At 25.3% G+C, this 23980-nt stretch overlaps 1 protein-coding gene across 1 annotated transcript in view; it reads left to right on the forward strand.

Annotated features, from left to right (window-relative positions):
- The first annotated feature begins 10549 nt into the window (after positions 1 to 10549).
- The window catches only part of LOC145838128 (uncharacterized), a 35379-nt gene continuing 21948 nt past the window's right edge, over positions 10550 to 23980 (forward strand). Inside the window, exons 1-5 of the mRNA XM_082945674.1 lie at positions 10550 to 10717; positions 13239 to 13437; positions 13701 to 13808; positions 15112 to 15423; positions 16980 to 17084. Coding sequence (XP_082801800.1) covers positions 10550 to 10717; positions 13239 to 13437; positions 13701 to 13808; positions 15112 to 15423; positions 16980 to 17084 — 892 coding nt within the window. The remainder of the gene's footprint in view (positions 10718 to 13238; positions 13438 to 13700; positions 13809 to 15111; positions 15424 to 16979; positions 17085 to 23980) is intronic.

Here is a 23980-nt window from a genome sequence, read left to right on the forward strand (position 1 = left end):
AAACTAACCTGATTACATTTTAATTTTTCTAAATTGATAGGTTTAAACTATAAGTTTTAGTTGGTTTTTTGTTTTAGTTTTTTATTTCAAATTTAGCCTAATGTCTTCTTGCATGTTCATGTAAAAAAAAATTTAAAGATTTATTTATTTTGGGTTTAAGCGAGTGAAACATTGTATTGTTAATAAAATTTAAAACTGATCATTCTCCTTATCATTAAGTCGAGAACTTTTATTGTTATTTATAAAGTAAAAAGTACACATTAAAACTACTTAATAAACGTGAGAAAAAATTAATTTTTTTTTAACAATTTGCCTACACACAAAGCGTAGCAGTTAAGTTTGTATATAAAACATCATATTTGACAGGAAAAAATACTAAACTTTTTTAATTTTGCAAAAATTTTAAATTCATTGTTCAAAAAAATAATTTAAAACGAAGAATAACTGGAATTGTATTTTACGTAAGGAGTTGTGAACAAACGACAATTATAAGTTTCTTGTTTATGAACGTTAACACAAAAAAATTCTTTTTCAAATTTACATTTTTTTACAACCAAATTGGCATGATCAACTTTTTGTTAATACTATACAGATATACTTTATTTAAGTACAAGTTTACACGTAAAAGTATTAATAGTACAGATCTGAAAGTTTTTGTTATATTAACTCGGTAAATTTTAGTTTCTACATCTATGTATTTTTCGAAACATATAAAAAATATAATACTAATTTATTACACGTTTATCTTTATACTTTAAATTTTTTGTCTTTGTTTTTTTTTTGCTAGAATTAAAGAAATGTTTACAATAAATTTACTGAACTAGTATTTATAAAAATATTAAGGGTACCCAAAACTAGATTATTAATTTTTTAAAATATAGTCTTACATTAGTCTAAAACAGGGTTTCCCAAACTTTTTTGCAAATGGCCCCCTTTAAAGAATTCGAAAAAGCAATGGCCCCCTTCAACAAGATTACTCATAAAATACGATAAAATACACATAAGACCTTTTTTTTTGCTCTTCATCTGCAACTCAAGAATATCTAGTGTAAGTTTCTAAACTACCATAAAATACATACAAGACCTTTTTTTTTTTTTTGCTCTTCATCTGCAACTCAAGAATATCTAGTGTAAGTTTCAAGTTATGGCCTCATGGCCCCTTCTGAGGCTCCTTTACTGCTCATGGCCCCCTGAGTATCTATCATGGCCCCCTAGGGGGCCTATTGGCTCACTTTGGGAAATCCTGGTCTAAAACAAACCGTAAAAAGATAAATGATTCATTTAATTTTATACAAAGGTTTTGTTTTACATTTATTAAAAGTTCATTAGAAATAATAGAATTTTATTTTGCTTTGGTAAACTTTAATTCCAAGTTAACTTTTTTCGCCTCTTAATTAATATTAGTTGAACTCATTAACCTTAACATTTAACTAATTTAACTACTAATTAATATCTAAAATTCAGCTTAACTAGAATACTTTAACTAGCACAAATAGAAAAAGCTGTTCTAAGGCATTATAAATTGTTTATAATATTAGATTCTTCGTTTTTTTCTATAACTAAAAAAGTTTCTTATTAAAAGTTTACAATATAAGAAAAAATAACTTTAATACAATTATTCGTTCTCAAAACTTTATGGTTTTTCCTAAGTTTTTCTTCATAAATATTCATAATAGTTTAAAGAGTTTACTTTTAATGTCATTAGTATAGCTTTGAAAAACAAAAACTACTTTTTAGTTGACCAAGATTTTTTTTTGTAGTTATACCTTTTAAGTATCTTTACATCTGAACTAGATTTCAAAAGTTCAAACTTTTCGTGGACACAACCAAAAACCTTGCTCTCACGGCAAACGAAAGTCCAGACTTCTGCTCTGCAGAATTCCGCCGATGTTTTTGTTGTCTAGTATTGGTAATTTTATTTCTTTTATACAAATGGTTGTTTATTAATGAAAGGGATCCAGATAGCTGGTGCTAAAAACTATCAACCTATTAAAAATTACTAAATGATAATTGCTTGCTGTAAACTTTAAAAGGATATCTTGAAATAGCAAATTGTTAATGACTTGAGTCATTTAGGTTTTAGAACTGAACAGATTAAAAGTACTACTTTAAATTTGATGATAAAATATCTGTTCAAGTGAAACGTAAACATACTTATGAGATTAAAGATATTTTATTACTTTATTTTAAAGTGATAAGATTTGTACTGTATATTTTCTGAATTTATTAGTAAGTATAGATTTTAATTCTATAAAAAAGACAAACGATATCAAAATATGGGCCAGCATAAGCTAATTTTAAGCATTTTGAAGTTATACTAAAGGTATAAAGCAATAAAAACTGCTTAAAAAATGTGTTGGTTCTATAACATCAGCAAAAAAATCATCTAAAAAATAACTATACTTAAATTTTTTATTTTAATAAAAAAATTCTTTAGTTCTTAAGAAAAAATTGATTCTGATACTATCAATAAAATTACAGGCTAAAATTGTTCTTTTTTTTTCAAAGCTAGTTATAGTAATAGTATTAAGTATAGTAGAATATAGTAATAGTAGTTAGTAGTGATAGTACTAAATATAATAGAAATTAATGATAGCAGTAAATATAATAGAAGGTAGTAATAGTATTTAGTAGTAAACATAGTAGAAGTGAGTAATAGTAATTAATAGTAATATTAGCAAATATAATAGAAAGTCAACGTATCCTACTAAAATTATTTGAGAAATAAAGAATAATCTCTAAACTGAAGTTTTACTCATTAAAAAGTTTAGTAGAAAGTCAAGTTCAATTTCATACTACTAAAATTACTTAAGAGATGAAAAAAATAACTCAAAACTAAGTTTTTCCAAATTGAAAATAGATAAGGTCAAAATCTTTTTTAATCTTTTAAAGTTATTTTGAGAGGTGAGAAAATAAAATTGAAACTAAGGTTTTACTTAATTCAAAACACCTTCAGATTAAGTATAATAGAAAATCAAGTTCAGTTTAATTGTACTAAAATTATTTTGAGAGATGAAAAAAATTAAATCAAAAGTAAAGTTTTACCAAATTCAAAACACCCGGCAACTTTATGTTAAGAAGCTTTACGTATAGTTTTATGCTAAACTGCTGTAAACTTTCAAAGCACACCTAAGTATACACAACTTTGTTTTGAATTCTGAAATCTATGAAAACTGCATAAGTTGATAAATATTTTTAAGTAAGTGAAATGTTTTCATTAATAAACAGCTCATCTATCTCAAACTGAACTTTTTGATCTTTATTTTATCTCTATAAATATTTTAAATGAACACAATTTTACTTTGAAAAAAGTTTTATGTTGCTTTTGCATACTTAAATTATTCTAATTTTCGCTTTTAAAGTATCTTTTTACTACAATAAATATGATAATAACAGAACTTGTTAGTTTTGGTTACTAGCTCATAGAAAACAAATTGAAATCAGCAAAAAGATTTAAAATCAGTTATTTAAATGTTGATTACCAAGTCGATTATTGTGTTTTTTAGTAACTTTAGGATAATACTGTACAGTTTGCTTAATACAAATTAATTTTGTTAGTTTAGCTTATATTTCGATCTTTAACAGCAAAAGAATAAGCATTTTCTTTACAAAACATATATACATTTGATGTATGATCGTTCATGTATCTATTTTTATATCAGAACTAAAACGATTTTGAAAAATAACTTGACACTTTATAATAAGCTCTCCTTTAAAGTAGATGACAATTTTAATTAAGTGTTGAAGTTTAGTTTCCAAATGATAAACAAACGCAAGGCTAAACCTAGTTTGTTTGTTATTTTTGTAAATCAAACGTTTTTATTTACATAGTTAAGTGAATATAAAGCACATTTAAGATATTAAGTTGTGTTGACTTTGCCAAGGCGATACTAAGGTTTCGACTCATTTTTTCATCTCTCATATTATCTATTAAACTTGACCTTATTTAAGTCAGCTTTTGAAAGCTAATGACTACATGCTACTTTGCTTTGCAAATGAGACACTACAGCTTCGACTTGTATTTTTTCATCTCTCGAATTGTCTATTAAATGTGACCTCATAAAGAAGTCAGCTTTTAAAAGCTAATGACTTCAGGCTGTTTTGCTTTGCGAAGGAGACACTACAGTTTCGACTTTATTATGAAGCCAAGTTTATCGTTTGAACTTGACTTCATAGTAGGTCAGATTTTAAAGTATAAGTATTTTTCAGTTAATATAGTCATTTTTTGGAAACGTTTACCAAAACTAAACAAACTTTGACACTTCGTATGTTCTCCCTACATTAAAATTCATGCTTTTTCTAACAGAAAGCAAGTCACTCACTATTTTATAACACCATTAATTAGTTGAAAATTTTTTTCAATATAAACTAGTTAAGTATTTTCATAAACAACTAAACTAAGTAAAACCTAAAAATACTATTAGTTTGTTTTTATTAGTCTACAAAATACAACTACAGTTCTTACATGAAAAAATTTAATATAAATACATTTTAAAGCTATTATTAATTAAATAGCTTCATCTGAATTATTTAAAAACTTGTTATGACCTAAATTGTAATAGCTAAAAATTAGGCAGAACTTTATTTCGACTTAAAATTTCAGAAATGTTGTGTGATATTTTGTTTTCAAAACCACTAATTCTATGAAAGTTGACTATAGTATGTACTTTAGATTTAGTTATTAAGTCATTTATCAATATAAAATTATGCTAAAAAAGCAAAACACAGTTGTAAATGTGACGAATTTAAAAGATATGTTTAATTTGATTGAAATGCTAAGCTTTATGCTAGCTAGGGTAAAAGTTTAGTTTCGAGTTAACTTTTTTTTCTCTCAAATTTTTCATTGAACACTAATGACCTCAAAATTAAACTATTTGTTGTGAGTTTGAAACTACTTTAATAAAAAAATCAGTTTTTAAGAGGTTTTTAAATGAAAAATAGCTACTTTTTTTGTAATTAAAACTAACATTAAACTTACTGCCTTTTACCAAGTGTGATGACGAGTGACGACCATCATTTTATACCATCAAAGCTCGGAAAAGATAAAAAAATAAGAACAAATCCGGCCTCAGTAGTTAGTCATAAACGAAGTTTTTGATAGGGTGGCCAAAAAACATTTTTTTTTATTTGTGTATAAACAAGTAAAAAAAAGGTCTACTACACGTAGATTCTTTAAACAGTTTGCAGTTAAAACTTTTTTTTGTTATAAAAATTTATGAAATATACCATTTGCTTCTAGTTTAGATAAAAGCTCAATGAGAGAAGGTAGTTTAAGCTGTTTTCGAAAGTTTAAAAACAAATTCGATGAAAACTCTAAAACAATGACATCAATGTGCGTCGGCTCATTATCCTAAAAAGGTCTTAACAAGGTCGCAGGAATCAAGTGTCTTGATGTGTTCACAACATTGAACAAATATAAAAAATGTTCCAATCAAGAATTAAGATTTTTTTTTTAAGTTCTTCTCTTTAGGACTATTTTTTATTTAATTAATAATCTTATTAAAATATTTTCTTTAAGCAGAAATAAAAAATTGTATTTTGTTGTCTTTAGAAATAAACAAAACAGTAAATAGTTTTGAACTTTTTTTTATTTAAGTGATGTTTTGCACAAGTAGATATATTTATTTCGATATCTTTATTTTTCAACTACGCTATTCCGTAAATATTGACTTTAGACCATTAAAAAAATCTATATTTGTTTTTACTAATCTATAAGCTACAATGACCGATACTTTTATTTGAAAAAGCTACTAGCAGCAAATTAGTGGTAAATTATTTTTTATTATTTATAAATTGCTTTTAAAGTTAACGTAGTAGAGTTAATTTTTTTTCAATCATTGTTTTTATAGATAATTCAATTAAACTTTTAATAATTTGATCAAAAAAAAAACAGGTAGATACTTTAGTTTGTTTTTGAGTTATTTTTAAAAGTAATGTATAAAATCAGTTTGCTATTTTAAATATTAGTGTTTGGTAACACTCTTTACTTATTCGGGTTTCTTATTCTACTACACAATTTTAAATCAATAAAGATTATATGAAATAATATACTTCAATCAAATTAATAAAACATACTTAAGTCATTCAGTTTTATAATTTTTCTAAATAAACTTATTTATTATGAAAAATATGATTACCAGAGTTTTGTACAAAAGTTTTAAATTCATATTTTCTTATATATTAAATTTTGATCACTTCACTTATGTAAGATTAGAATATTGTAAGCATAATAATATTTATACTATATTATAATCAATTTTTTTGTTAAGAATTTTCTAAAATAACATTCATAATACTTAGTACTGATATTTATAGTATTTTTAATAAATTTCAAATAAACAGAATTATTAAGTCCAAGGACTCAATATACAAAGTTTAAATGCATTATTGATAAAGTTATAGATGTAAGAAATTAAAATAATGTTCCTATAAAAAGCTGTCTAAATCAAAATAAAATATTAAAGTAAAAACCCTGGATTACTAAAGGTATACATAGGTATATTATGAAAAAAATAAACTGTATAAAATACTATGTAGAAATAAATCCAGTGCCCCAAGTAAAAGAGTATAAAGCTTTAAGAAACTAATCAAATAATTTGAAACAATTTAAAAAAATATTTTAAAACTGTAATAAAAACTTAGCACAAACTTGAAGTTGATAAATATTACACAAACAATCAGAAAAAAGACCATGATTTTCTCATTAAGTTGAAATAATAAAAATCTTATATTAATTCATCTGAAATTAAAATTAAAATAAGCCAAAATTTTTCCCATATTGGAAAACAAACTTTTTCAAGTTAATAAATATATCTAAGCTTCTATTGTTAGCTTAAAAAATCACTTTAGCAGTTTTGTCTGGTTTTATGTACATAAAAATGAAATAATAATTATTATAAAAAGTTTATATTCAGATAAAATTTGCGGATAAATGTAGAAATTAACGATAAATTAAAGAAGTATAAGTCAAAGAAAAAAGTTTGAAGTACACAATTTAATTTAAGCTCAATTTTGCACAATTTATGAAGGTTTATAGAAAGTTTTATGGAGGTACTTTTTAATAAAAAATAACTAAAAGTTCAAGAAAACTTATAAAATGTGATAAATATTACAACAACTATCATTTTTGGGCTCCTATACAGTTTGCATTGGGTGGTTTTTATAAAATTGAATGGTACTAAGGTGAATGTTTTGTTGAATCATTTACAATTTTGCACAGGGTATTTTTGTGGTAATGTAAAAAAAAAATTAGTTAAAAACTCAAAGGTATTTACAAGCACCCTAATACCCACATTTAAAGTAGGTTTAAAAACACGCTTAGAAAAACTACCAACCGTTTTAAGTTTTATCAAACACAAACAAAATTATTTGAAAAGTGTCATGTATGAATAGTCGTTTGTATGAGTTTCTTATTAAATGCTTCTCAGTTTGAATTTAGCGAGGGGTACTCTACTTTCTAGCTCTGTCAGAGCTTGTTGTATGTACACTGTCCTCCTTTGATAAGGGAATTTGTGCTTTTTTGTTGGATCTGAGCAAGACCTTTTCCGATTGTGTGGATATAAAGATTTTGTTTGAAGTTAGAATACATTGGAAGAAATTGAACAATGTTTCAAAAATCATACATTACTGAAAGAGAACATTTTGTTAATTTTGGAGAGTAAGAATAAGACTATGAGGGTATATAATATGGTACATGCCACAGTTTTCAGTGTTGGAACCACTATTGTTTTTAGTATATAAATAACATGTATATGACCTGCAGAATACACAGGTCTATAAGTGTTGAGCTTTGCAATGATACATTATTATAACTGTTGTCTTTTTAAGCTAAGATTTTAAAACATAGGTTACTATAGGTCAGTATTTTGTTATACTTATTACCAAGCAAACTTAAGTTGTCAATAAATTAAAATTACTGCTCAAAATACCAAAATGTTTATACAGACAAATTAAAACTTATTGAAGTTTGCATTTAAAACATTAAATAAATTTCAAACAATTTCTTTGGTAAGAGTTGATATAAAAAGTTTTCAAATAAATTGCGCATAATAATAACAACATTTACTTAAGTATTGTGAAAAATTTAGAAAAGTTAGAAATAAGGTCAAAACTTCTTATACCGTGCACAAATTTGAAAGAACTATATTATTATTTCATTTTAAGCCTTACTTTACATTTTTATACATTTTTACACATGAATTACTTTTACAACCTAACTTCAACTTTGACCTTGGCAGTAGTTGACAAAGATTCTTTGTGCAAAACAGACATACCAATAAAAAAGCTAACTAAACATTTAATGATTTTAAATTTTTACATGCTTACAAGCACATATACTTATTCTCAATAAACAATGTTTGAAGTTACAACTTTAAAGCTTTTACATCTTTATGTTTGTATAAAACATGTTGTTTATATTAACGCTATCACCTTTCCTTTAAAGTAAAAGATAATGTGGTGCCCATGGTAGACTGTAGTTTTTATGGTCAATATAGGCAGTAATGAGTTTAAAAATGGTTGCTTGTTGTTAAAAAAAAATTAAATATATAAGTTGGTTAATTAAAAAAAAAGTTAAAATATTTAGTTTTTAAGTTTTCATTATATTAAGTTAGCTCAAAACATTGTTTGAAAGCAAATGGTGCAACTTGTTTCTTGACACAATATCATTGCATACGTTTTGTGAGCAGTGTTCTCATTTTTTTCTTTCATTCTTTGTGGAAATATGTGAAAAAGGAGAAATATCACGCTGAAGCTAAACTTTGGTATGTATAGTAAAAAGAATTATGTCAATACCTAGTAAAGAAACTTTCAACCAAGAAAAACTCAACTCTTCAATGAACTCAATAATTATGAATAGCATAATTGAAAGCTTATATAAATAGAAAAAGTTGATCAGAAGTCAAGATTAAGTTTTTTTAAGAAAAATAAAATTAAGTTCAAAGTTTTTTTACTAAAAATAAAGTTTTATTTTACTTAAAATGGATAAAAGATTAAATACATTTTTATATATATGAATTTCATAAACATATTTTTATTAATTTAATCCAGTAAATAACTTTAACTCAAAATTTTTTTAAGAAACATAAGAAGTAATATTTTAAATTTTTTATTTGTTTTTATATTTTTTACTTCGCATTCCTTTTTTTTTTTAATTTTATAAATATCAAAAAAAGTCTATTTAATGATAATTTCTAATTCAGAGGACAGCTTTTCTTAATGAGATTTTGTTTTTGTCAAAGTAACTACACAGACAGTTATTAAAACTTGTAAATGTTCTATTGTAAACATTTTAAAAATCACCTCTTCATTTCAAGTCTATCATTTCTGTAATTATGATGCAACAACAAAAAATTCTTTTTAGCTAAAAGCCTTTTTTTTTGATAAAGAAACAGCACATATACAGTTATGAAAATTATTTTTACATAATATACTATACTTTTCAAAGCACTATTTAATGTTACGTGGATACATTTATTAGCCTTATTTTTGGTTTGATAAGTTTGTTTTTGTTGTAATGTCGTAATGTATCTACTTAAAATTAAGAAAAAAAATTATTATGGTGTTCGAAAATATTAGTTTTCTAAAGTGTATGAGCTGAGCAGTAACTCTATAAGTGAGATTCTTTGCTAAAATATTATTTAGTTACAAAATTTATCAATGTGTCGATTTAAAAAAAATTTAAATCAAACATATACAAGTTTTATTAAACCACTGAAACTTAAGATCAGAACTGCACTCCAACTGTCCTCTAAAAAGAACTATAACAAAATGCTGTCCAGCATAAGAGTTCTACACCCAAAATACAAAAATAATATTCTGCTTGGCTGGTTTCCAGGCTTAATATTTACCCCCATTGTAGATATCTAGAAATAATTTTCCATTATTAAACACAAATTTTGACCCTAGATTTTGAATTTCACTAAAAAGGAACAGGAAAACTTGCACTTTCAAAAACCTACAAGAAATTTCTCAAAAACCAGTGGCCATCCTGTTAATTTTTTTTGTTGCAAAACTTAAGTTGAACTAGATTTTTATCATGAATCTCTGGCCAAGTTGTTATATTTGTAAAGATGCAAGATATACAAAGTAATCTAATTTCTGCAATTTTATTTAAAAATGTTTGATAGGTTGTTGTTTAAAATATGTTTATCATCTGTACAATAAAACCTAACAGGTAATAAGACTTAAGAAATATTTAATTTTTGTATTTAAAAGACAACAAAAAATATCAAACCATTTGCTTGTATCAGAAAGTTTTTACAATGCTTAATATGTTTCAAATGTTTTTTGTTGTGAAAAGTAATAAAGTTCTTGTTTCAAGCTTTTAAATAAGATCCAATCTTAATTTTTCTTGAAAATAAGCTTGTTTCCTTTTATGACTTAAAATCTACTTATATCTCTTATTAAGATATTAACTTTTAAAAATTATTGTGGTTCAGAGTTGCAGAGTTAGTTTGTAATGGACAACACAAAGTTACAATGAAGTACAATGTTAAAATAATACTTTTTTCTTATAATATTTATTTCAGATTTGTACAGTAAGTTTGTAATGAACAACATAGAAGAGTACAAGCTGCCATTGAGGCACTGGTTGGTCAAACAGACAGACCTGCAGAGGTTCCCGGGACTGGAGTGGGCCAAAGATAAATCTTGCATCAGGGTCCCGTGGGTCCAACAGCATCACCCAAACTGGGAGAATTCATATGGAGTGTTTGCGGTTGGTTTCATAAATTTATAATTAAAAAATAGTTAACTTCTTTTTAAAAGTTTTGAACTTAGAGAAAAGTTAATTACTGAAATTGCTTGAGAGAATAAGCATAATTAATTTTGACAAATACAGAGTGTTTGTGGTTAGTTTCATAAGTTATTAAGGGCATAGGGTGGGGGTCCAACATTTTTTTTATAAAAGTTAACATTAGACGTTATATGAAAGCTAGTTATGTTCTGTGAGCTACTTCTCACAGAAAAAAAAAGTATTTATTAACTTTTGAGATACCATCAGTTGTGTGAAAAGTTTCTGTAAGGAAGAAAACAAATTGTTACTAATTTCTCAAAATTTTAAAAATTTCACTAAAAATCCATGTTCTCTTCATTTTTTAGTCAATTAACCTCCATTTTTCAGGATTTTCAGGAAATGTTTCTAGTATTAATAGTAAAAGTCCTACTGTAAGAACTTAAAAAATTTTAAATTAAACAATTTTATGAACAAAAAAAAATTTTTTTAATAAAAAAAAATTACTCAAAAAAAAATCCTACAAAAGAAATGATTTTTATTTAGTTAAGATTAAACTAATGAAGTTTTAGAAAGATTGCTTAAAATATGTAGAAGATATATTTTTAAGAAATAGTCTTTTTTTATTTTTTTATTTTAGTCCTTCCATAAGGAATTTGTTGAGCTTTCCAACTTTCTACCCTCGTTAGTCAAAAAGTAATTTGAATTTTACTAAACAATAAAAAGCAACTGTGAGCAAAGTAAAATATCTTTAAAATAAGATCAACATATCCTTACCCCCTATGCTTTAACTATTAGGTTATTATAAATAAATTGTCAATCTACATTTTTGTGAAAACTTTAAAGAACACAAACTGACTCAATTTATTAGTAAAGCAGCAACTCATAGTAAATATTAAGTTGTTATCAATAACTAAAATATTAATTACTGAACCTTCCCAACTTTACTGCTGAAATTAACAAAATATTTTGTTTTATACACATAATTTGTTATTGAAAACTGAATTAGAGCATAGTTTTTTTAATTATGGTTTTTGTTAAATATGTTTTAGTGTAGGCTTGAACAAACTTAGTTCAAGTTAAAAGTCTTTAATTTTTATATTATACTTCTAATCATTCTTTGTTTGTCCAAAATTATATTTAAATTAATTAAAAATAATATAATTACTATATCAAAAATGTGTAACGTATTTAAAGATCTAAACTGTAGTTGTATACAAAATAAAAACTTTGCTCTTACGAATATATATCTTTGGCTTTATAATGTACTTTTTATAAAAGTAAATAATATTTTTTTTTTTGAAAATAAAACTTTTAATAAGAAGTCTTTAATTAATACAATGAAAAATAACTTGAAGGAAGTTATTTGAAATACTAAAAAGTGGTTTTTTACATTAAAGTTTTTTTTATCTAAGATCCTCAGCTTTTGATTAAACTGATTAATATAATAAATTAACTTATTTAATTATAATTTTACGAACTAAATGAAAAAAAAAATTCAATCAAGTATTGTAGTTTCTAATTTCAGTATTAATAAACCTTTTGTGAGTTTTTTAGAATTATCTGGAAGTTTTAGCAAGTAAATATAGTAGTTTTGAAAATCTTAAAATAGCATATAATGATCAAGTAAAAAAACGAAGATGTGCTAAGAAAATCCTCAAGCTCTTAATAGTTTAAATGTGCACAAGTATCATATAGTCATGGGTATAACACAAATACAAAAATAAATTAAAATAAGTAAAAATTGTAATAAAATAAGCATTTTAATACATATTTATACTAATGTAAAACTAATTGAAAGAAACTGACTAGAAATGTATTTTATAAGCTAATATCATGTGCACAAACATTATAGATTTCTAAACAACATTGAAATAAAAAATAGCATCAGATATAATCAGCATTAACTTTTAATTATTCTTTTAATATTATGTAACTATTTAAAACATCATGTACACAATTATGTTATAATAATTTTTATGAAAAAAATAAATACACATATTGCCATGGGCCAAACATATACATTTTCTTTATATCCTAACTAAATTAATTTAATCAGGGTTGCTTAAAAACCTGGAAACCTAAAAGTAACTGGAATTTGAAAATATACACAAAGAGTTAAAACTTGAAATACTTGGAATATGATAAATTTTGAAAACAACCTTGAATTTTTAAACAAAAATCACTAAAAAACTTGGAATTTTAAACAATCATTACATGTAAAGCAATGAAGTTCAGTTTGACACAATAAATCTGTCGTTTCTATATAATTTAATGTTAATGTTATCATTATCTTTTTATTTGAAAAAAATTTACAGTATCTTCTCAATGTTGTTATATTAATTTTAACACTTTTTTACCTATAACTTAAATTTTACTAAAAATATACCCAAAAACTTCTTTTAAAAACCTGGGAGAAATTCAGAAATCCCAGAAGAAATTTCTCAATTTGGCAACCTTGTTTAAATAAATTAGAAAAATTAAAACAGTTTCTGCAAATTTGCAGGCGTGGGCGAAACACAAGGGCAACTACACGGAACCGCCAAACTACAAGAAGTTGAAGGGCAACTTCAGGTGCGCCATGCGGAAGTCGAACGACTTTCAGGAGATCGAGTGTCCGCACGGCAGCAGGAACAACTACAAGCTGTACAAACTGCTGAAAAGAGAGGAAGTTGAGCAGCAGAAGCAGCTCAGCAAAATGAAAGGTTAAATGTTAGATGGTTACACTTTAATATCTATAATAGATATTTCTAGTCTAACAATTGAACAAGTTGTTCATACAGATGCATTCTATTTATTTACATTTCAGCAAAATGAAACGTAGATTACATACAAATGTTGGACAATTTTAAATTTTTATGATAAATTGAACACTAGACTAAAGTTATTGTCTGACAATCGAACAAATATTCGTATAGATGCATTCTTTTTGAGCGTTTTAATAGTAAACAATTTCTATTGACAACAGAGAAGATGAGGGAACAACGCCAGAAACTCAACCAGAACAGAATAAGGGACGACGCTTGTTCCGTGGTACCAATGGTGGGAAGTCCAAGCAGGGACTCATTTGATATTGGTAATTAATATTTTATTTGTATTTTATTTGTATTTTATTGCTTGTTCCGTGGTACCAATGGTGGGAAGTCCAAGCAAGGACTCATTTGATATTGGTAATTAATTATTAATATTTTATTTGTATTTTATTGCTTGTTCCGTGGTACCAATGGTGGGAAGTCCCCACAGGGACTTATTTGATATTGGTAATTAATTATTAATATTTTATTTTTTTAAATTAATTGCTTGTTTAGTAGCACCAGTGATTCTATCTCCCAACATAAAGACTCTTTTTTTATTGGTATTTAATGTTTTATTCGAATACTAAACTAATTGTTTAACCTGATGTTGTTGATAGGTTAGAATAGCTGTTGTGTTTTGTAATTTGTAAAAAGAATACTTGAACATTAAACCACGGCTTGTTTTTTTGTTTTGTTAATAAACACAAATAAATATAACAATATCAAAGTACATATTAGGGTCGTAATCGTTTAAATATTGCGAAGTTACAAAAATATCTAAATGTTATTAGTCTTGATTTATAAAATAATTTAAAAACAAGACATTTGCTGTTTTTTAAGATTGGTTTAAATTAAATGCATTGGTGGTAAGGATATTTTTTACCAAAGCTAGTATTGGTTCTTGAATGAAAGTACAAACTGTAATACAGCACATAAACAACTATCTGGTCAGTATGTTTGAAATTTACAATTTTTTTTAAACTACGTGTTGAGTTTAGGTAACTTTAAAAGTTTTGAAGCAGTCTCAATGATTAATAGTGTTATTTTTGATGACAAACTAGTTTTTCAACAATGTTTGAGAATTTGAAGGATATATGAATCACTGCCTCAAAAAAGTTTCATTAAGTTTTTAAAGACTTAAATTTATATCACAGTTTTTAAATATTTATGGTTTAGATTTTAACATAGTTTTTTTTGGTTTTATGGTTTTATAAGCAACAATGTCCGCTCAATAAATATTTAAAACTAAGTTTCCAAGTAAGAGTGCATTAAAGGATCAAGAATAGACTAACTTTAAAAAGTTAAAACTTTATTTTATAAGTAAATTAAAAAACTATCTCGTTTACTTATTAAAGTTTTAAACACATTCTTAGATTGTTTCAAAAATAAGTTAAAAATGTAAAATGAAGTTCCAACTGGCAAGCTTCGAATCAAGTTTGAGATTGATTAAATGTTTTTTATTTATTTAAGTAAAAAAAAGTTTTTAAATAAAACACGATTAACCCTGCAATTGTGATTAAATGTATATTTTCAGATTTTGAACTGCATAATAATTAAACTTTTAATCAATAATATTTTGTTCAGATTCAAGTTGTTCCAGTTCGCCGGTCAACAACCCGACAACAGCGCCTCCTTGCGTTCGACCCCTCGACCCACCAGTGGTCGTCCCCAAGCCCCTGTCGCCACCCCACCCCAGCAGCAGCATGGTTGCCAAGCAACCCAACACCCCGACAAACTTCCCCACCTTCCCCTATCCCTTCCATCACCATGACAACTCCCCGCAGAGGAATTCTGCCAGCAGGGGTCTGGACCTAGTCACCAAGCACACGAGGAACCTGGTTGCCAAGCAACAGGGCCCCCAGCAACCCAACAACCCGACTCCCCCGGCAACATACAGTCAGTTTTAACAACATATTTAATTTGACATGTGTAACAAATAGTATATTAGTAAAAAGTATTTTTTTAAATAGTTAAAGATTTAAAACAAATAAACTAATGTAATGTTTGTTTTTACTGCGGTTTTTTGTAAAATTAAAATCAAAGTTGTATTAAGTTTCAGCCCACGCGATTTAAAAGCGTTGTGCTTTTTGATTTAATTATAAAGTCTGCTTCTACGCAAATGCATGTATTAAACCAAATTAAAATAAAATAATTTAAAATGAAATTAATAGCCAGAACCTGGTTGAACCTGCGTAGATTTAAAAAAATATTTTGCAAAGCTATTTTAATTAATATTTTTATCTGATTGATTGTATACCAAAAATCTAAAATGAAAGTTTAAGTAACATTTTTTGATTTTAAATAAGACAATTCCAATGTAGCACTTGCAATCTGAAATTATATTAACTGCTCATTTAATATTTTTCTTCTTTAAAAAAGAACTTTTTGATATGTGTGATATAAATGAACTTAAAGCTGATTTTAAGTAAAGAAAATTTTTAGTTGAGGCCACTAAACCTGGAATCCTGGTAAAACCTATATTTTGACAATTAAAGCTAAAAAACCTGGAATTTGAGAAATTTTGAAAAAAAAACCTGGAATTTGAGAATTTTTGAAAACAAAAATGGAAAAACCTGGAATTTTAAACAATTTTAACATGGTAAGTAGTTTAGTTTTGAAATTGACACGAAAATCCATCATATAGATGAAAAATTTTTGTTATCATCAAAATTTTTTTATTAAAAAAAACATTTAAAGCTGCTTTACAGTTTGTTTTTAATGTTGTTATACTACTTAGCACAGTTTTTCACCTCAAACTTAATTTTACACTAAAAATATCCCCAAAAAACGCGTACTTTCAAAAACCACGGAAGAAATTTCTCAAAAACCAGTGGCCACCCTGTCTGTTAGTCTAAGATTTTATGATGTATACACAGCTATATAGGATCTAACTATATCAGGTGTTAGATGCAGCGTTTAGTAATTATATTTTTATTCTAATTATTTATTTGCGGCATTATTTTTATCAATCGTAAAGTACAAGTTATATATATATATATATTACCTGCCTACATAATCAAAATATGTATTTCAAAAGAACCAAAGCCACTAAATAATAACAAAAAAATAACAACAAAATAAATCTAAAAACAAGAACAAACAAAGCAAAGATAAGTTAACTTGTACATAAGTTGTTTTTAAAATAGGCTAACTAAAATTATTCAATTTTAGTTGAAACGTCACAATTTGTTTTTTTGTTTTGTTCTTTAAAAATCTTACTTTGTTCTTTATTATCGTTCTGAGGAGATGCATAAAGCATCGAAACTAAGTAAACGATTTGAAAACTAGTTGTTTTTTTATATTATAAATAAATATATATATATATATATAAATTTTGGTTAAACTGTGTAGACATAAACTACAGTGTTTTTTTTTAAATTATATATTGTATTAATTATTAAGTGTTTTTTTATTATTTTCTTTAGTAATTATTAAAAATCGATTCAAATCAGGCGTGAAGTACAGCGTGAAGGAGAAAATACTTCCGACCCAATACAAACCTTACATAGACGCGTTGTTGAAGAACCTGAAAGACATTATGACGTCACAGAAGAACGGTTAGTTTGTTTCGTTTTATGACGTCACAACGAACCTGTTTGTAAAAATATTCAAAAAACGATAAAATTAAGTTCGTTTGGTTGCGTGTTTCAATATACATTTATATTCTGTAATACTACTATTAATCATATATTGAAAAAAAATTATTGGAAATAATGAATAAATAAATTTTATAATCTTTAAATTTAAATAGTGTGTGATAAATTTTCGTCTTTTTTTCAACTACTTCTCAGTAAGTTACACATCGAAACAAAAAAGCGTTAGTTCGTAATTGCAAAGAAGGGGAATACAAGTTAAGTTTATTTTCATTTGTTCGTAATTTTTTTTTTTCAAATGACAGTTAATATCGACATAAAGGTTTTGTGTAACATTAGTTTAAGTTACAAATAATAATTTTTAAAACAGTTAAGTGTTTGCCGAGAAAAAAGTTTTTGATAAGTTTTGAGGCTTAATTTTTTCAACTTTCAAATTGATTAGTTTTATTTTAAACAAGGTATCTTTTAAACGTAATATAAGTTATTAAAATGTTATGAAAAACAAAATAAAAAGTAGTTTCATACAAATATACTCCTTTTCTTCTTTGGAAGCAAGCATGTATTTTTCCGTTACTTCCAAGTATGGCGTAACAAAATGCACTTAAATTTCTTAAAAATATTAAAATTACTTAAAATTTAAACGACGAAACATCGAAATTCAAGTATAAACTGAACACTACCTATCAATCAAGTATTGAATTGAAATATTTTTTAATTAAACTGTTTACAATAATGTGTTGAGTTTCAAAACAGTTTCGATAAAGATAAACGTATTCGGTTAATTTATTTATGCTGAACAAACAGATTTGATTTTTCCAATTAAGTAATGGAAACTGGAGTTTCGACTTCAAACTCTTTAAAAGTTGTTATCTTCGAAACTTGAGTTTTCACTATTTTTTAGATTAAACAAAACCAAAGTTTAATGTGTTTTTAATAAATTGTTTTCGTTTGCTATGATATGAATTTTTTTATGCTGCCAAAACTTAAATAGTTCAAGTTACTTTAAAACTTAAGTTGTAAAACACCAAAAAATTATTTGTTGTTTAATTTAAAAATTGTAATAATTTTCCTCAAACTTTAATATTAAGTATCTTTTATCGTAAACAAAACATTATTTTAAATGAAAAAAAAATCTTATAATTTGTTATTTTGCTTCTGTTTAGTATAATTTAAAATTATTGAGAATTTGTATTTTTTCTATTGACTTCAAGACGAAAATACGTAGATAGTTCTCTTAAGCTATCAGTAAAACACATGAACTAATTAGTAATGGATTATTTTTATTTTAATTATCAATCAATGCTTTACATAGCTTGAGCTTAAAATTTATTTTATGCTTTTACATACAATTTTGTTTTATGCTTGTTAAAAATTTAGTGTTAATGTTTTCGGAATTTTTACACTAAAACTGAGCTTGAGATAATTTAGTTTTAAAATTCTTTTATTGATTTTTAATTTAAAACAATTGCATAAATTTATAAAGTAATTTAATGTAGATAATAAAAACTAATATGTAACGTATAAATTATAAATATTTTGACACGTTATAAAATTCTTATTGTTGTTTTCTTTTTTTAAATTTATTTTCTTAGGTTACATGACAATTCAAATTCTAAAAAAAAAAGTTAAAGGGTCACAACTTAAAAAGTAGTATATTGGAAAAAATAAAAACATGTATGTTGTTCTTATTAATATCTACAAGACATTTTTTTCTTTTTGTAAAATATTAAATATTTCTTAAGGTATTTAAAAAATGATAAAATTAAGTGTGCCTTAAAACTTACTTTAGTCATATAGAAAAAAGTATTTAATATTTTACAAAAAGAAAAAATGTCTTGTAGATATTAATAAGAACAACATACATATTTTTAATTTTTTTCTATATGCTACTTTTTAAGTTGTGGCCCTTTAATTTTCTTTTTAGAATTTGAATTGTTTGAATTTGAAATGTCGCCAATTTTCTTAACGCCAACTTACGATCATCGCTGATTATAAAAGAAAGCGTTAAAAACAAGATTGAAAAAACAAAACATCAAAAAAATATGAAACGAAATTAAAAAGCACATAAAAAGTTATGAAACAAAGTAAATGACAAAGTGGCAACAAGTGAGTTTGGTGGCGTGTCATGCAACTTAGTATTGAATATAAAATAGATAAATACATAATAAATACAAAACGCGTGGGTTTTATTTCTTGATGGGTTTAAACGAACTGTGTTTGTAATTTACTCTGAGGCTAATTAAAAAATTGAAAAGTGCTTGTTATTAAAACAATATAAAGCAGTTAAAATCACAAAGCTTTACTGAAACTGTGGTTTGGTGTGCATGAGAAAATTATGGGTTATGTTTAGAATTTTTTAACTAAAAATTATCTGTATAAAAAAAATAAACGGTTAATTTTTTTTTGATTGGGTTTTAAAGATTTTTTGATTAATTAAAACATAAGTAGTTTACAAAAAAAAAATATAAGCTTAATCTTTCAGTTAATAAAAAATTACAAAAATGAGTTCGCATGTGTCAAGAAGAAAAAAATTCAAACTTTACTCTCCTTAAACTTTACCCAAAGTTTTTGGTCGAAATTAAATGACATAATTTCGTGTAAAATTTAAAAATGCGTTGTCAAACCACAAATGTCTACAGATTAGGATGTACATGATCTTCTTTGAATTTATTCAAAAAAAAGATGTCAGGTTTTTAATCTGCATGTTTTTCTTATTAGCACTTGGTAGTACAAAACAATTAAGATGGTTTTATTTTTACATAGTTTTTGAAAAAAGAGTGTTTCGACTTTGATTTTACGAGCTCGTATGTGGTTAGTTTTTTTGTGATTTGGAAAAAAAGTTAATAATTAATAATTTGAAAATCAACAATTTTTTTTATATATTTGCTTCCAAAATTAAAAGTCTGATAAAAAAATGCGCACCAAAAACAAACAAATCAAGTTTTACGGCGTTTGTTAAGATATATTATTTTATACAACGTTTTATCTATATAAGAGAATACAAACAAAATAAACCCATTAATGGCCTGCACATTCATACCTATTGTTGCAAACTTTCCATATATTTACATTAAAATGGCAGCAAATGTATTGTAGAACATTGTTGTTAGTAAAATGTTTTGTTTATATAACAAAACACAAAAAACGCTTTATAACACGCAGTACAACGCTCTATACTACATTGCGATATGTCCTAATTATTGTTGTTTATCTAGCAAAGCACTAACATACTTACTTATTCTTCCAATATATATATATTTACATTAAAAGGAGCAAAATGCCATACGTATTTACTTATAAGTTCAGAATGTTTTATTTATTAATGTATTTACATTAAAAGCAATGAAATTTCATTTACCTGTTGCTTCAGAATTTTAAGCTCTGTGGAAGGTGATTTAGTTTATCTAATCCCAAAAATTTTCATATATGTAGCAGGACATTCTGAAGCAACAGTTATATGTTTTTTTTCATGTTTTTTGAAGGTTAAATGAACTATTTATATGAAACATGTGTAAAAAATAGTGTTTTATTATATAACTTGTCAAATGAGTAAGTATATCTATATGTAAACTAACTAGGGTGCTTTGAGTTTTCAGCTAGAAAACTTATTTTTATTTGGCAAAAAAAAAAAAAGACCTTCAAAATATAAGTTGGTTTAAAAAAGGATTTATAAGGTCTGTTTTCGGTTTTATGAAAACAACCCAAAAGTAAATTCTATGGTTCACAGAAAAAGCACAGGGAGTTGTTTAACATGTGGCAATTATCACAAAAAATATTGTTCACAATTTAAACTTGACTTGAAGAAAGTTTCTTCCAGGGTATTCTTGTAAAAAAAACTTAAATTACAACAAAAGTTAAAAAATACGTAAAACAAGAAATGCCTACTTGAAACTTTCTTTAAATTGCTTTAAATTCTGCACTATGTGTTTATTTGATAACTTAACTCTTAGTTTGATAATTATCCTAACATCAACGTAATATATATTAAACCAAATGAAGCTACCTGCATATTTACATTACAAAGAGCAAAATCACTGCTGTGTAATGTTTTATACGTTGGGAGCAACAAAAGCTACATACATTTAAACGCACGTATAAGCAGCAGTTAGTTGTTTATACAGCGTAATATTTATACAACAAAACACAAATAAAAAGCCTATTACTGTATGCTGTATATATTGCTGTTTATATATTGTTGCAAAATGTTCTACATACTAAAACTAGCAGCAACCAGAAACTACGTGTTTTGTGTTTGAGTAGCAGCAAGTAAATTGCAGAATAAAAATTCCGTTCAAGTTTCAACTCAGCCGCGTTCAACCCTTCAACGTATCATGTATTGAAGCGACCTATATACGTGTATACAATGAAACTAGCAGCAATTAGGTTGCAGACCCAACTATTGTTTGCTCTGTTGAAGTTTTACTGCGAAAAATTCGGACTTGTTTGACTTTTCAGCAAATATTTGATATGTGTCATTAGGTAATATACAAAACTATAACTTGGTAGATATTTAACATGGTTTTATTTAAACCAAGTTAAAAAAAGTTTTTGCAGAATGAACAAAATAGTAAACTAAACTTAATTTTATATAAACATACTTGTTAAGTTGAAGAAAACTGTTTAGTAGTTATTTGTAACTAGTTTTAAGTAAAACTAAAATCTGATAAATTTATTTTTGTGGTTACTTTATCCTAAACATAAACCAGTTAACTTTGAAATTGTTATTTCACAGACACTCTTTAATAAAAAAATACTTTTAATATTTTTCGTGCACATATATTTTCAATTCGCTCCAGTAATCAAGTTATGCACATTTAGGCAATAGTTTTTATACTTTATTGAACTGGAAAATTTTAATAAAATTGTCTATTTTTTTAAACTGTAGTATGACTAGGCAAAAATTTTAATATTAAGTTGTATTATACATATTGTCATTTTTAATTATAATAAGTTAAAAACATAAATATTTAATAACAGTGTAGTCATTACAAGTAATTACCAATAGAAAATTAGTAATATGTTTTGTATAAAACTGTTACCTGGTTAAAACAGTTTCTTTTTATTGATTTAAAAGTTTATAGTTTATCTTAAAATATAATACACATAAAAATTTTGTTTAAAAAAAATATTTTCTATCACAACATTTAGTAAAAAGATTTTTTTTAACGTTAATTTTAGATTTTAGTTTTTACAAACTTTCTTAAAATAAAAGACAATAAAACATTTAGCAAGTATTTTTTTATCTAAATGTTTGTCTTTTAGATTTTTACAGGTTTTTATACTTTAAGTATTTTTTTTTAAATCTTATCTCTTTTCTAGTTAAAACTTATTTACCGTCAGTTTCCAACTTAAATTCCTGTATAATCTACAGACTTTATTTTCTTTGAACAAGTATTTCTCCGATTCAACTTGTTTCTTTATATTCACCTCAGCAAACATGTGTCATTTATTTGTGCGTTTTTTTATTTGAACAAATGTTAATATTTCTCCGAGTTCTTCAACATATTTCTTCATATTCACCTCAGCAAACATGTGTCATTTATTTGTGTGTTTTTCGCAAAACATGATATGTCGGTTTACAACCTAATACCGTCACGTATTTTTTGTCTTTCGGTTTATATAATGACCTTGCGGAAATTAATATGGAGTTTGCCTTCAGACAGCCGTTGTAAATTTTATGATTTACAGTTTAATTGTCAGAATAGATGAAAAAATTCTGCAATAAAGTTTAAACTTATAAAACTACAAAAGTCTTAATAAATTTAAAATAATAATAATTTTTTCTTTCAATTTATACAATGACCCTGTAGAAATTGTTCTCTAATTTTGTATTTAAACTATTTTATAACTAAAATAATTAAATGTTATACGCGTTAGTGTATGATAAAAAACCATCTTATTTATAAACAAGTTTGGCCAATATTTTGGTTCTTTTAACCTACTCAATATAGATCAATTTATTTTTTGATATTTGTTAATGTTAAGCAGGTATACATTACAGAATAAATTTAAAATTTATTGACTTTCCTTAATAACTTATTTTGAGTTGAAGTCAAAATAAAAAATAAAATAATATCATTAATTTTTTAAATTTAGTTTATATATTAGCATTTAGCTTAAAGTTAGTTTTTATTTAAAGTTTGAACTTGCAGAAAACGTTGAAAAAGTGTTTTGTCACGATTAGTTTAAATTAAATAAAAAATTAAAAGTGTTAACTTACAAAATGTTTTTGTTACTTAATAAAATTTTCCATCCACATTTGAATGAACTCAAAACTTTTGCATTTTTGAGTTCGAAAGCATAAAGTTAGATTTGTAGCGAAATCCTCCCTTTTATAATATAAAATCCCCTTTACAAAAACATTTAATCCCGCTCTATTCACACACACACAATTTTGTTGGCTGAAGTGTTTTAATGGGTTTTGTGCACATGTTTTTATCTTTGGTTGTTTGTTAAATGCTTTTTTTGTAAGACTAGTTTTGCATCAATTTTATTTCAAATAAAATCATCATTATTTATTACATAAGCAATTAGTTATTTCTCGTTTAGAAAAGTGATTAACCGTAAAATTTTAAGATATACTTTTATTTGCTTATTTGTTTTATTATGACCACTGTGATTGATTAAAATTTTATAGATAAGTTGTTTTAATTTTACTTTTTATCAATCGTGGAATATAGTAAATAAGTTTTAGTTTTGAAAATAAATTCGTTCAAAAGATATCATATATTATAATAATAAATTCCCGTTTTTATATGAAGCAAGTGTTAGTTCGTGTTCTCTATATTAAAAATAAAATAATCCAAAATACCTTACACTTATTAATTGACTACAGCGCATTGAACACATTTGTACAAGCA

This window comes from Thalia democratica, chromosome 6 (assembly GCF_965202585.1).
Source record: "Thalia democratica chromosome 6, ktThaDemo2.hap1.1, whole genome shotgun sequence".
In the NCBI taxonomy this organism is placed as follows: Eukaryota; Metazoa; Chordata; class Thaliacea; order Salpida; family Salpidae; genus Thalia; species Thalia democratica.